The 13979-nt window shown below is 64.9% G+C and overlaps 2 protein-coding genes across 2 annotated transcripts; one reads left to right on the top strand and one right to left on the bottom strand.

The window, feature by feature from the left end:
* Window positions 1-58: 58 nt before the first annotated feature.
* EMIHUDRAFT_244567 (hypothetical protein) lies at window positions 59-3527 on the bottom strand (the record flags this gene model as incomplete). Its single annotated transcript, XM_005769409.1, has 12 exons — window positions 59-214; window positions 377-436; window positions 647-751; window positions 914-973; window positions 1184-1288; window positions 1451-1510; window positions 1721-1780; window positions 1991-2095; window positions 2258-2317; window positions 2528-2632; window positions 2792-2841; window positions 3443-3527. The coding sequence occupies 12 exons, from the start codon at window positions 3525-3527 to the stop codon at window positions 59-61; spliced, it is 1011 nt and encodes a 336-aa protein (XP_005769466.1).
* A 4148-nt stretch (window positions 3528-7675) lies between these two features.
* EMIHUDRAFT_244565 (hypothetical protein) lies at window positions 7676-8086 on the top strand (the record flags this gene model as incomplete). Its single annotated transcript, XM_005769408.1, has 1 exon — window positions 7676-8086. One exon carries the CDS (start codon window positions 7676-7678, stop codon window positions 8084-8086), a length of 411 nt encoding a protein of 136 aa, XP_005769465.1.
* Between the last annotated feature and the right edge of the window lie 5893 nt (window positions 8087-13979).

Raw genomic sequence — 13979 nt, 5'->3', positions numbered from 1 at the left:
CGAGGGCTCGTCTTCCGAGTCCGGCGCGTCCGAGTGCCACGAGCTGCTCCCCGGGCACCTACAGCGGCGTCGACGACTTTGGCATCTGCAAGAGATGCCCGGTCGGGACGTGGTCGAACAAGTCTGGCCTCGCCTCGGCCGGCGATTGCACGCCCTGCGCTGCCGGCAGCTTCGGGTCGTCGACGGGCGCCGACAGCTCGGACGCCTGTGAGCCCTGCCGCGCTGGGACCTACTCGGCGGCCGGCTCCGGGCAGTGTGACACCTGTCCTCCGGGCGAGTCGTCGCCGGTCGGCGCCTCGAGGTGCACCAAGTGCGACCCGGGCACCTACAGCGGCGCGGACGACTTCGGCCTTTGCAAGAGATGCCCGGTCGGGACGTGGTCGAACAAGTCTGGCCTCGCCTCGGCCGGCGACTGCACACCCTGCGCCGCCGGCACCTTCTCGGGCGAGACTGCGCAAATCAGCGCGGCGACTTGCCGACCGTGCAGAGCCGGAACGTACTCGGACGCCAGCGGCCAGGGCTTCTGCTTGGCGTGTGGCGAGGGCTCGTCCTCCGAGTCCGGCGCGTCCGAGTGCCACGAGTGCTCCCCGGGCACCTACAGCGGCGTCGACGACTTTGGCATCTGCAAGCGCTGCCCGGTCGGGACGTGGTCGAACAAGTCTGGCCTCGCCTCGGCCGGCGACTGCACACCCTGCGCTGCCGGCAGCTTCGGGTCGTCGACGGGCGCGGACAGCTCGGACGCCTGTGAGCCCTGCCGCGCTGGGACCTACTCGGCGGCCGGCTCCGGGCAGTGTGACACCTGTCCTCCGGGCGAGTCGTCGCCGGTCGGCGCCTCGAGGTGCACCAAGTGCGACCCGGGCACCTACAGCGGCGCGGACGACTTCGGCCTTTGCAAGAGATGCCCGGTCGGGACGTGGTCGAACAAGTCTGGCCTCGCCTCGGCCGGCGACTGCACACCCTGCGCCGCCGGCACCTTCTCGGGCGAGACTGCGCAAATCAGCGCGGCGACTTGCCGACCGTGCAGAGCCGGGACGTACTCGGACGCCAGCGGCCAGGGCTTCTGCTTGGCGTGTGGCGAGGGCTCGTCCTCCGAGCCCGGCGCGTCCGAGTGCCACGAGTGCTCCCCGGGCACCTACAGCGGCGACGACGACTTTGGCATCTGCAAGCGCTGCCCGGTCGGGACGTGGTCGAACAAGTCTGGCCTCGCCTCGGCCGGCGACTGCACGCCCTGCGCTGCCGGCAGCTTCGGGTCGTCGACGGGCGCGGACAGCTCGGACGCCTGTGAGCCCTGCCGCGCTGGGACCTACTCGGCGGCCGGCTCCGGGCAGTGTGACACCTGTCCTCCGGGCGAGTCGTCGCCGGTCGGCGCCTCGAGGTGCACCAAGTGCGACCCGGGCACCTACAGCGGCGCGGACGACTTCGGCCTTTGCAAGAGATGCCCGGTCGGGACGTGGTCGAACAAGTCTGGCCTCGCCTCGGCCGGCGACTGCACACCCTGCGCCGCCGGCACCTTCTCGGGCGAGACTGCGCAAATCAACGCGGCGACTTGCCGACCGTGCAGAGCCGGGACGTACTCGGACGCCAGCGGCCAGGGCTTCTGCTTGGCGTGTGGCGAGGGCTCGTCTTCCGAGTCCGGCGCGTCCGAGTGCCACGAGTGCTCCCCGGGCACCTACAGCGGCGTCGACGACTTTGGCATCTGCAAGAGATGCCCGGTCGGGACGTGGTCGAACAAGTCTGGCCTCGCCTCGGCCGGCGACTGCACACCCTGCGCCGCCGGCACCTTCTCGGGCGAGACTGCGCAAATCAACGCGGCGACTTGCCGACCGTGCAGAGCCGGGACGTACTCGGACGCCAGCGGCCAGGGCTTCTGCTTGGCGTGTGGCGAGGGCTCGTCTTCCGAGTCCGGCGCGTCCGAGTGCCACGAGTGCTCCCCGGGCACCTACAGCGGCGTCGACGACTTTGGCATCTGCAAGAGATGCCCGGTCGGGACGTGGTCGAACAAGTCTGGCCTCGCCTCGGCCGGCGATTGCACGCCCTGCGCTGCCGGCAGCTTCGGGTCGTCGACGGGCGCCGACAGCTCGGACGCCTGTGAGCCCTGCCGCGCTGGGACCTACTCGGCGGCCGGCTCCGGGCAGTGTGACACCTGTCCTCCGGGCGAGTCGTCGCCGGTCGGCGCCTCGAGGTGCACCAAGTGCGACCCGGGCACCTACAGCGGCGCGGACGACTTCGGCCTTTGCAAGAGATGCCCGGTCGGGACGTGGTCGAACAAGTCTGGCCTCGCCTCGGCCGGCGACTGCACACCCTGCGCCGCCGGCACCTTCTCGGGCGAGACTGCGCAAATCAGCGCGGCGACTTGCCGACCGTGCAGAGCCGGAACGTACTCGGACGCCAGCGGCCAGGGCTTCTGCTTGGCGTGTGGCGAGGGCTCGTCCTCCGAGTCCGGCGCGTCCGAGTGCCACGAGTGCTCCCCGGGCACCTACAGCGGCGTCGACGACTTTGGCATCTGCAAGCGCTGCCCGGTCGGGACGTGGTCGAACAAGTCTGGCCTCGCCTCGGCCGGCGACTGCACGCCCTGCGCTGCCGGCAGCTTCGGGTCGTCGACGGGCGCGGACAGCTCGGACGCCTGTGAGCCCTGCCGCGCTGGGACCTACTCGGCGGCCGGCTCCGGGCAGTGTGACACCTGTCCTCCGGGCGAGTCGTCGCCGGTCGGCGCCTCGAGGTGCACCAAGTGCGACCCGGGCACCTACAGCGGCGCGGACGACTCCGTGTGCCGACTTTGTCCAGTCGGGACGTGGTCGAACAAGTCTGGCCTCGCCTCGGCCGAGGCCTGTGACGACTGCCCTGCCGGCACCTTTGGAGCGGCCACGGGTAGCAACAGCAGCGACGTATGCAAGCCCTGTATCTTAGCGACGTATTCTTCCCAAGGTGGTGTCGGCCAATGCGAACTTTGCCCCGCCGGCTATTCTACAAATGGTACGGGCGCGACGGAATGCATCAAGTGCCGACCGGGCTTCTACAGCACGTCTCAGTCGAGTTGCAGGTTGTGCAAGCATCCTCTTTCCAGCACTGACGGCAGCGCATCGTGTCCATTTTGCGTAGAGGGCTATTACCCAGTCGACACGAATGACAATGGCGAGCCGCAGTGCCGCCGTTGTCCCGACCACACCAAATGTATAGCCAACACATCCGTCGAAACCATGGAGCTGCTGGACGGCTTTTGGCGTGCGAGCCGCAGCACGGACAGCATCGTCCAGTGCCGTCGCTACAGCGGCTGGTCGCGCTGCATGGGTGGGATAAGCGCAGGGGAGGAGGGCGACGGGTATTGCCAAGCCGGATTCGCGGGGCCAGAGTGCGAACTCTGTGCGGACGTCGATGGGAAACGAATGCATCGCGTTGGCACTAGCCGTTGCGAGCCGTGCTTCTCCGAGTCCAGCACACCCACCGCTAGAACCGCCGCCGCCATAGGGAAGCTCATCGGCGCCTGCCTCGCAGTCGCCCTGCTCGTTGGCGCGCTGGTCTTGGTCCATCGGCAGCAGGCTTGGCGGGATCGGCGAGTGGTCGGGCCTTGCCTGAAGTTTTCGGATCGCTGCATCGCACGCAGCCATGCGATCGGGCTGGCGGCGAAGGCGAGTCCTCGCTTGAGCCCTGAGCTTGGGCGAGCCAACCCTCAACCCCCCCCCCCCCCCCCTTCCAGGCGAAGATCCTTGTTGGCTTCATCCAAGTCGTACTCTCGCTATCGTCCAACTACCGCGTCCGCTGGCCGCCCGCATACCAAGCTTTTGGCGATTCGATCTCCCGATTCAATATCGATCCAATCCAGCTCTTCCTGCCGTCGGACTGCTTCCCTTACCGCGTCCGTCTCCTACTCTACGAGTGGGGACCGTTCACACTCATCGCGTGCGTCCTTGCCGTCGGTCTCCTCCTCCGCCTCAAAGAGTGGTGCGCCTCGGCGCCGCCGCGCCGCTCCCTCGCCGAAGCTGTCAAGGATGGGCTCCTCGACTGGACCCCGGCCGCACTAGTGATCGTCTTCATGGTCGTGCCCCTCACGAGCGCATACACATTTCAGGCGCCCGCATTGTGTCGTTGACACTCCACCATCCCACCGGCTCGCCGACACTTCCCAACTCCCCCCCCCCCCCTTTGCCTTTCTCCCGTCGCCACCCTCCCTTCTCCCCGCAACTGGTCGCAGGCTTGGTCTTGCGAGTGGTACTACACGTCTCTCATCGAGCCGCCCGACGGCAGCGTCACCTACTCTAAGAACTTGCTCCAAGATCTGAGACTCGAGTGTGATTCGGAGGAGCACAGAGAGGCGATTCGCATCGCCGTTGGCTCAGCGATCTTGTGGCCGCTCGGCTCGCTCGTCTTGTTCGCTGCACTCTTGGTGCCGGTCCGCCGCCCGCTACTGCAGCAAAGGCCGAACTCGCTCAGCCGCGCAACGTCCTTTCTGCACCGAGAGTGAGACCAACGGAGAGATGGATCGGGGCCTGAGCACCGCGCGCGTCTCTTACCCGGGCGCCGCTGCGAATAGGTACAAGTTGCAGTGGTACTGGTGGGAGGAGGTGGAGTTGGCACGCAAAATCATGCTGACTGGCTTTTTCGCGCTGATCGGCCCACGAGACGAGGCGAGCTCCTTTGTCCGGCTCATCTTTGCCACCGTCCTGTCCATGGTATACGCCGTCCTCGTGGCACTCGTGCAGCCCTTCAAGCGCTTCGAGGTAGTGGCGGCGGCCGGGCGCGGGCAGCCTCCAACTGTCAACATGTTTTGGTTGACTCCGCCACCCCGGCATGTCATGTAGGACGCCATGCTCGCCTCCGCCGCCGCTATGGTGGTCGCACTCGTCTTTGCCGGTTTCGCAGCGCCTAGATGCTGAGATCTCTAAGACGCACAACACTGGGCACGGTGTTGGATGCGCGAGACTCTAAGACTCGCTCGAGGGGGCCGCCACGATGCCGTCTCACGGCCCCACATGCGCGCGTCTTCGAATAGGCTCGCAGCTCTCGACCGTCTGGATGGCAGCCCGACCGGGAGCCCCCTGTCGCCGTCCCTAACACGTCCCCTCCTGACTCGTTTTGGCGCGCCCGGCAGGCGATCGACGAGCGACCCGGCGGCGGGGAGGAGGGGCAGTCGGACGCGGAGGCAATCACCGGCATGAGGAGTCCAAACGGGATCCTCATCTTCCTGTTGGTGCTGACGGCAGTGCTCCTCTTGCTCTTCATTGTCGGCGGCGTGGTTGGGCTGCGGCGTATTGCCGGCGTCCCCACTATCAGGCTTAGCCGGACCGGACAACGTCCAGAGCTATCGCTCCACCGGGGTGTGCTGTGGCACTTGTTCAACAGCCACATCTGGTCGACCGGTCAGGACGCCGCCGCCGCCATCAAGAAGGAGCTGCAGCTGTTGCTGCCCGGCATAAACGTCTTTCTAGACGCGCGCGCCCACAGAATCACTGCGCCGCTCATAGCGAGATCGCGCCCAAGACGCACCGCGTGCGCACAGGTGGACGATCTCGAAGATATTGGGGCGCTCGAGACGTACATCCGCCAGTCGCAGCTCATCCTCTGCTTCCTCAGCCGCGGGTACCTCCGGTCCGCGAACTGTCTCCGCGAGGTTTGCGCGGCCCTCGACCAAGGCGTGCGCCCATTCCCCTCGCGCCGGCACTCACGGGGCGCCGTCGGCTGAGCGAAACGGCCTCGCGTCCGCACACCAGGCAAGGCGATCGTGCTCGTGCAGGAGGCGGACCCAGCCAAGGGCGGCGGCTCGCTGCCCGAGCTGCGCGCCGAGTGCGAGATCGAGGAGGTGGCGGCGGGCCTCTTCGGCGGCGGGCACCCGCACGTCGTCTGGCAGCGCATCGAGGAGTTCCGGGTGGTCTCGCTCAAGGAGATCGCGCGAGCCGTGCTGCTGCATTCGCCCAACTACCAGGGCATCGCCCGGCTGCCGCTCCACATCCCGGGCGAGCTGCAGCAAAAGACGCTGGCGCTCAAGGGCCCGGCGAGCCTCTGCCCCGTGTCGCTAGTAGTAGCCTGCCCCACGGATCGTCGGCACTTTCGCGCTCAATCGCTGGGGACCCCCTCCTCCCTCTCACCACCCCTTCAACGCCAGTCGGGCACGCGTAGTCGCGCTGTGGGCCTCGATCTCACCCCGAGACGGTCCGCGAGTAGGTCGCGCTGTGGGTCTCGTCCGCAAACGTCGGCGCACGCGAGCTCGCCGACGAGCTCTGCGAGACGATCGGCGGCATCACCGTCGTCACCGCGCGAGGCCGGCTTACGCGCGCTAGAGGGCAGAGGAAAACTCAGGCGCGCAGGGGCAGCAGCTCAGAGGCCAGCGCGGAGGCCAGCGCAGACTTCAGAGCAGAGGCCAGCGAGGGGCCCGAGGAGGGTGGGCAGGTCCAACCGCCGGCGACGCACTTGCTGCTATACCTGTCGGAGGAGACGTGAGAGGGCCTAGATGCCTGCACCAATCTCACCAACAGCTGTCCTGGCCTCACACTGTGCGCTCACACCGAGGCAGGCCGGCGCCCGCGAGCCCCTGCTCCGTCTCCAGGTGGAAGGACGATCGGCTGGTGGAGCAAGTCCAAGCGGCGCGCGCAGACAAGCTCCCTATCGTGATGGCGCACGAGACACGGCCGCAGCGCGGCGGCTGCCAGTTCTCCCGCTTTTTTGAGACCACGCCGCAGGTCCTTGTCGCCGGCGGCCTCTATAAAGAACTCGCCATCGCATGCATCGGCGGCGCGCACCGCGACATATCCCTCCGCCTCCTCGCCATGGCTCTCGGCGCAAAGTCGTCAGGCGGGGGGCAGTCCTGCCTTCCACGCTTCGCGTTGCATGGCCGCGCGGCGCAGCCGCAGCCGCCGAACCCCTAGGCGCTTCCTACCTGAATGTTCATTTCCGTCGGTGTTCTCCTTCGTTAGTTGGAGTAGAGGTGTGCATGCACATGCACATGTACATGTTGTTGTTGTGCATGTCATGTCATGTGCATGTAGAACCAGCGCCGGCCCCCGCTCAGAAAGCTAGAAAGAATCGCCGAGGGAGGGACGGAGGGGAGAGACGCCGCCCAGCGTCGACGGGAGGCGGGTCGGCGTGTTGAGCTGCGCACGTCACGCCTTCGCCGTGGCCGAGGAGCCCTTCAAATCCCTCTTCGTCCTCCTCCAACCCCACTGAGCCGCACGACGAGAGCCGCCCCTCGCCGACGATGAAGACGCTGTGCTGTTCGCCTGCCGCCTAGTGGCTGCCCCTCAACGCCTATGTCGACACGCCTTCCCCACGAGAGAATGTACTCGGCGATGAGAGCCTCTCCCTCGCCGCACGCAAAGAATGCCCGCACATCGTCGCGCGTCCAAAATCTGACAGTCCCATCGGTCGTGAGCGCAAGCCATCCGTCAAAAAGGCCAACACGAGGCTCCACCATCGCCTCCAGCCGCTTCGACCCAGGCTGAAAGCTCGCAATCTGGGCAAGGACAGCGCTGGCATAGCCGGCGCTGCCCGGCGTCTGCGCAACAGCCAGAGCGACAGGCTGCTCTTTTCCCTGCACACTTTTGAGTCTCCGACCATACGCGGTGCGCTGTGCGTTGGCTGAGAGGGCTGCGACCTCGGCTGGACTTGCATATGGCGTCATCTCCCTGACGCTCGACGCGCATCTGCTGCAGGACGTGGCCGAGTTGTGGTTGACAACGTCTCTGCAATGCCGACACAGCCACCACTCCAGCCGCAGCTGCGGCATTGTGCGCCATTCGGCGGCCGACGGTATCTGACCGCGCTGCGCTCGCAGCTGCAAAGACACCGCCGCAAATGCCGCCGGACCCGCATCCGGAAGAGCCAGGATTCCAGCTGCCGTCGATGCTCCATCGCCCGCAACAAGCGTGCGATGCTGCGTCACTGCGCCAAGAGGCGCAGCAACCTCGACCTGGGTATTGCTCGGGTCCGCAACGCCCACGGGGCGAATGCGATTGCCTGGCCCTATCGCCAAACGGCTCTGCTCCTCCTCTTGTCTGGCAGCAAACGCAAGCTGCGGCACAGGCCGCGTTGGCGCAGAGGAGGCGGCAAGCCTCAACGCGCCTACCCGTGGCATGCCGCCGGATCGGGCCACGACTAAGGCTGCAGGATTCGGCCCCGCCTGCTGCGAGTGCCCTCCCGTTGCGGTGTCCATTTTGCGTGCAGTGGGACTACAACTGTAGCGCGTCGGCAGGATCCCCAAAACCGTATAAGCCCCCCAAATTGAATTCGACCGCCCAAAGCCGTCCCCCCCCCCGCAAACTCTAAACCACCATAAACTACACAAAACAGGGGCTCCAGGCCCCAGATGACGTGTGAGTGTTAGAGTTGTTTGCTATTGCTAAAAATCTCTCTCTCTCTCTCTAAGTAAATCTTCCTGGCGCAAAGCTCGAGAGAGATTTTTAGAAGCCAACAAGAAATGTGGTACACACAGTGATTTGGGCTCGGCAGCTTGTCGACTACAAGCCGGAGCCGGAGTCGGAACCGTAGAGTAGATGGTCGTCGTTTGTGTCGAATATGTCATTCGCCTCGCTAGTAGAGCCGGTGCCGCATGAGTCTTGGTCGGAGGAGAGGTCTCTCTCAAAGCTCGTAGCGTGCCGCCAGCGGTGAAGCCCAGGCTGTACATGTGCAGACAGGGATTCATAGAGCTCCTCCTCGACTCCTCCCCTTCTCGCACTCGGGCCACTCGCACGCCTTGCCCTGCTCATCGTACATCGACCCGATACCTCACTGGACACTGCCCCGGCGCCCTCACCTCGACCTTCTTGGGCAGCAGCTGGTTCGAACAACGGGGAGACCCTTTGAGGCGCTCGCACACGGCTCCATCCCGGTACTGATTTCGGAGGGCCTGCCAGCCGGCAAGGTTACGCGGGTGTGAGGATCGACTAGGCGGTGATAAGCGGACCGAGCGGATCAGGAGATCTCATGTTCCCCTAACCGGGCGGAAAATTCTTAAGAAAGAAAGAAAACAGACAAGCCAAGGGAGGGATGGGAGGACGGCACGCCGCCACCACACACAGAGGGATAGACAGGGATTTTAAGGCGGAGAGGAGTGTGGTGCTAGCCGTCGCCCACCCTTGGGCGTCTGGCTCTTTCTATCTCTCTTCGCAGTCCCTCGCCGATTCTCGCTGCAACCTTCATGCCACCTCGCGTTCTTCCCACTCTCGTAGTTCTCTCTCTTGTCGCTTCTTCCTCTGAGAGAGTTTTAGCAATACCAAACAACTCTAACACTCACACGTCATTCATTTGTTTCCTCTGTCGCGTCGCTCTCGTCTGCCTCATCCCTCATCCGCGACGCCGCCGCCAACAAAGAAAGAAAGAAAGAAAACAGACACGCCAAACGAGGGATGGGACGAGGACAGGGTCCCCACCTGCACGAGCAGGATTTTGGAAGGACGATCAGGGGGACAGGTGGGGCTCTCCTGCTCCTGACAAGGGACAACAGACAACCCAAGGCGGCGCACGCAAATTCTTTTCCTGGCAGCTTCAGTGGCAACGCGTCTGAATGCTCGCCTCGCCTCGCGCAAATGCGACCGTCCTCGCAGCCGACAGTCCACCGCCTGCTAAAGAAGCACAGCGACGAATGCGGCACCGGCGACGCAAGGCAGGCTGGTCATGACGCAGTTATAGGGTGTTGTGTGCCGTCAGAGTGACTCTCTGTGTGTCAGGGATAGTCAGGGCCGTCCATCAGAGCTCCAGTAAGCTCGGAGACACCCCATTAGTGCGGCTCGACCTCTTTGAGTCACTGCCTTCCCGGCTGTAGAGCCTCTACAACAAACTCTACAGCAAAATCGCGCTCTACATCGCTCTTCATCGGACTCACATCGTCACGCGGCGGATGTAGAGCTCTACAGCTCTACAGCGCTCCAGAGCGCTCTACAGCTCTACAGCTCTACAGCGCTCTACACTCTACATCCTCTTACACCCATCACCCTTGAGCACTTGAGCACTTGATAGGGTCGATTCCGCATGGTACGGGACCCCTCCGATCGTCTCGCCCTCCCTCACTGGTGTGTTCATTGGGGGGGGTCATAACAAACACGGTACAGGATCGAGGTGCACGCTGCCGAGGCAGTGTCGTCCCCCCTCTCCCCGACGGCGATGGCGGTGTGACCGATCACCCTCCCTCAGACAGGGATTTTAAGGCGGAGATTCTCCCGCCTCTGGGCGGGCTTTCAAATTCTTTTCCTGGCAGCTTCAGTCTGTGTGCAAATTCTTCGGCTGAGGGCTGACAAGCTGCCGAGCCCAAATCACTGTGAGAGTCGTGATTTCTTGTTGGGTAGCTCTTTGTGTTGCGATGCTTCCTGGCGAGGGAGTGTTGGGCTTTCCGGCCCACACTCGGCTCTTGAGGCATTTATCGGCATCTTAATATGCCGTAGGGACACACAGCAAGGAGTAGTGTCTACGCGCGCACACGCCACAATGCTGTCTTAAGGTCCGACAGGTTCGGCACCGGGCACCGCCTCGGTATACAAAATGCGCCTGCGGGCGGACCCTTACAGATCACAGATCACATGACAGTTGGCGACGGCGTCTGGAGTTTTCAACACTCCTGACAGCTTGTATTTAGTGCCAGTGCGCGCCAGTCCCGTGCCCAGTGTTGTGCGAGGGAGTTATTTTGTAAAATTCTTCTGCTTTTAGAATTCTTCTCACGTTGTGAGCCAGGGCGGCGCTGCTAGGACACGCGAACACAACCGTCGCACGCTGGACGCCTTTCCAAGTCTTTGCTCTCGAGCCAACTACACTACCGCAATACCGCAATAATGTCCAGCGCGGTCGACCCAAGGCCGCCCAGGTGCAAAATTCACAACTTCCGCACACCCTCATAGCCTAACCCGCCGCCATGCCTGCGCGGCCATGGTTTCGGTGCCGCAGCCCCTCTCACGCACCCGCTTCTTCTCCTCGAGACGCGCTTTCAGCACATCCAACTGCGGCTCGTTTTCCACCTGCACGAGCCACGCAATTCATGATTGCAGAGCAATTGGCGTGTGGCCGCTGTCGGCCCGCGCGTGTGTGTCTATGGTGGGGCTGGGAGGGGTGGCAGACACGTGAGGGCAACGGCGCCAGCACCCCTCGCATCCCTCCTCTCACACGGCCGGCCCTCTCCCGCTCCCGCAGGCTCCTTTGGACGAGCTGCGCTGCAGTAGTATCGGGCGCCTCCTCCCGCTCCTCCTCTCCCCATGTCTTTTGTGGAGAAGAACCACTGGGAGCACGCGCTGCCGTTGCTGGAGGCGCACGCGGAGACCTTTTGTCAGCTCTCCAGCGGCAATCAGGCGCACCAGCTGCCGGTCCCCAAGGCCCTCCCGCACCAACTCGCGGCCGTCCGCGGCGACCGCACGCGTGTCCTGGCTCTCCACTACCCTCCTCCTCGCTCGCCCGGCTACCTCACCTCCAAGGGCGACGCGACGGACGCGACCACCCGCCTGCTCGCGAGTGCCGTCAACAAGGCCTTCCAGGAGCACCACCTCAATTTCGACCAGACGTTCGACGTCATCGGCGACCTCTACGACGGGCCGCACGACTTCAAGGTCGACGGCAGAGACTTCAACTTCGAGACTCACTTCTTCGACAAGCTGTCGCCCGAGGAGCAGCAGGCGTGGTGGGAGACCAAGGTCGGCACCCTCGTCGGCATCATCGTGGACGAAATCGTGCTGCGCGGGCGCAAGGGCGCGGACGTGCTCGCCATGGGCGTGCTGCCCCGCAAGTGGTGGCCGGAGCTGCTCGCTGCGGCGGTGCCGCTCGCGCGCGAGCAGGCGGGCAGGATCCTCGGCCTCACTTACCTGCCGCCGTACGACATTGCGTACCCGAGCACCAGCGGCGGGCAGCTTCCCCCGCTGACTCCCGACGAGGAGACGGGCCGCGCGCCGTCCTGCGGCGACATCGAGATCCAGCACCCGTGCGGCGCCCTGTCCTTCATGAGCTTCGACCAGCGCGCGCGGCTCGACGCCGGCCTGCAGTGGCTTCACCGGCACATTCTCGGCGACTCGCACGTCGTCTACTTCCGCAGACTCACGCCAAAGTTCGGCGACTACTCCGAGGCGGAGCGCCGGCGGGCGCAGGCGGACGCAAAGGTGCGATTCCAGGCATTTCCTCGACCCGCCACCACACTTGTCTATCCCCGGCCGCCTCGGCGCAGGCGCGCGAGGGCGGGTTCGAGGGGCAGCTGCCCGACGAGCTCGACCGGCCGCCGACCGAGGAGGAGGAGAAGGCGATGAAGGCGGCGATCGCGCGCGCCGGCACCGCGCGCCTCTGCGGCGGCAAGGAGGCCGTGGAGAAGCGCCTGGACAAGCCCTTCGCGCAGGTCACCGACGCGGAGCTGAGCGCGCTGCTCGACGACGCCAAGGTCGAGAATCGTCTCCCCGCAGACACTTCCTAGACGCTTCCTAGGCACTTCCCGCGCCATCCCCGCACCCCGCAGACACTTCCTGGACACTTCCTGGACACTTCCTGGACACTTCCTGGACACGACCTAGAGACGTCCACGCCCCCACGGCCCACTCTAGGCGCGGCAGGGCGGCTACAACGGCCCGTCGCCGCTGGACCAGAAGCTGGCCCCCAAGCAGAAGAAGGCGAGGAAGGAGGCAATCTCAGGCGAGATGAGCATGCGCTCGCAAGGCGGCAGGGAGTTTGTGGAGGCGGCGGAGGCGGGCGACGAGAAGGCGAAAAAGCGGGTCAAGGAGATCAAGGAGATCAAGCGGGCGAGCGGCAAGAAGGGGGCCAAGAAGGGGGCCAAGAAGCTGAGGGAGAACGCCGCAGGCACCCCCCCCCCCCCTCCCCCCTCACACACGCACACCGACTGCCCGAATAGGCTAAGGCCCCTCCCTCCCTGTTGCAGCCGTGGATCCGCCACTCGCCTGGGTCAACATCCGATTGCTGAGCGGTGGGGCGGCTGAGCTGTGCGCCGTGCGCCGCGCCCCCAACGTGATCAAGAAGAACTCCAAGGGGGACCGGGTGGTTTACCCCGGAAACTGCAAGGCCTGCATCGGGAAGTTCATTATCTCCTTCCCCAAGCGCGGGCGCAACAAGGGTGAGATCATCACGATCTCGGGCGCCGACGTGGCCATCATGGAGGACGCCTACACACCACCCCCGCCCGCATGAGCGCGACGCTTTCGCAGAGCGTAGTACTGTTGCTCCGGGAAAGCTGATGCGCGAGCGCGCCCCACCCTCTGATCTACTAGTCATGCAGAGGGTGGCAGTCTGTCTGAGAGAGGGACAAGCGTCGTAGAGCGCACAGGCCTCGTCAGGTTTTTGCTCATGCGTTGACTCATGGTGCATTCACTCACACCACCGCAGTATAAGGTCGATTGAGTTAGGTTTTCTGCGCCGTACTTTTCTTCTGCGGAGTCGCTTAGGCGGCTCCGGTGGTGAGCCTGTGTGTGTGCCAGTCCGCGCCAGTCCGCGCCCTTGTCGTGCCAGTGTGCTGTGAGAGATTGTATCTTAAGAATTCTTTTCCTGGCAGCCTTCAGTCGGGCAGCTGGCTCGCCTGGCGGACCTCGCGCCTTCCATGTCCGTCTCCGCAGTAATCACCGCCTTCCACACGGCGAGCCCAGATCAAAAGTGCGTGTCCCGAACCCAGTGTCCCATATCGCACCCCGCGCGTGCACGCATGAGGCCGCCGTCCGCCTGCGTGCAGTCCATACACGGTGTACGTGCTCACAGTGAAGAAGGGCTCCGCGTCGTGGGTCGTGTTTCGGCGGTACCGCGAGTGGGAGGACCTCCGCACGACGCTCCTGCAGCAGCTCGGATCCGCGCCGCCCATGCCGCCCAAGGCTCTGTTTGGGCGCATGCGGCCAGAGGTTATCGAGGCGAACCCTTCCGCCGCCGGCTCCGCACTGGGCCCGCGGCGCGCCCTCACGCGTGCGAGGCGCGGTCTAGGCGCGCGTGCTCGGCCTCAACCACTTCCTGCAGCTCTGCCTCGGCACTCCGCTCTACGCGTCTCACCGCGCTCTCGGCGCGGCGGCTCCGCTCGCCTCCAGCCCTCTTCCCTCCGG

This window comes from Emiliania huxleyi, assembly GCF_000372725.1.
Source record: "Emiliania huxleyi CCMP1516 unplaced genomic scaffold EMIHUscaffold_424, whole genome shotgun sequence".
Taxonomy (NCBI): Eukaryota; Haptophyta; order Isochrysidales; family Noelaerhabdaceae; genus Emiliania; species Emiliania huxleyi.
Note: the sequence above shows the minus strand (reverse complement) of the source record. Positions and strands in the feature narration are given on the sequence as shown.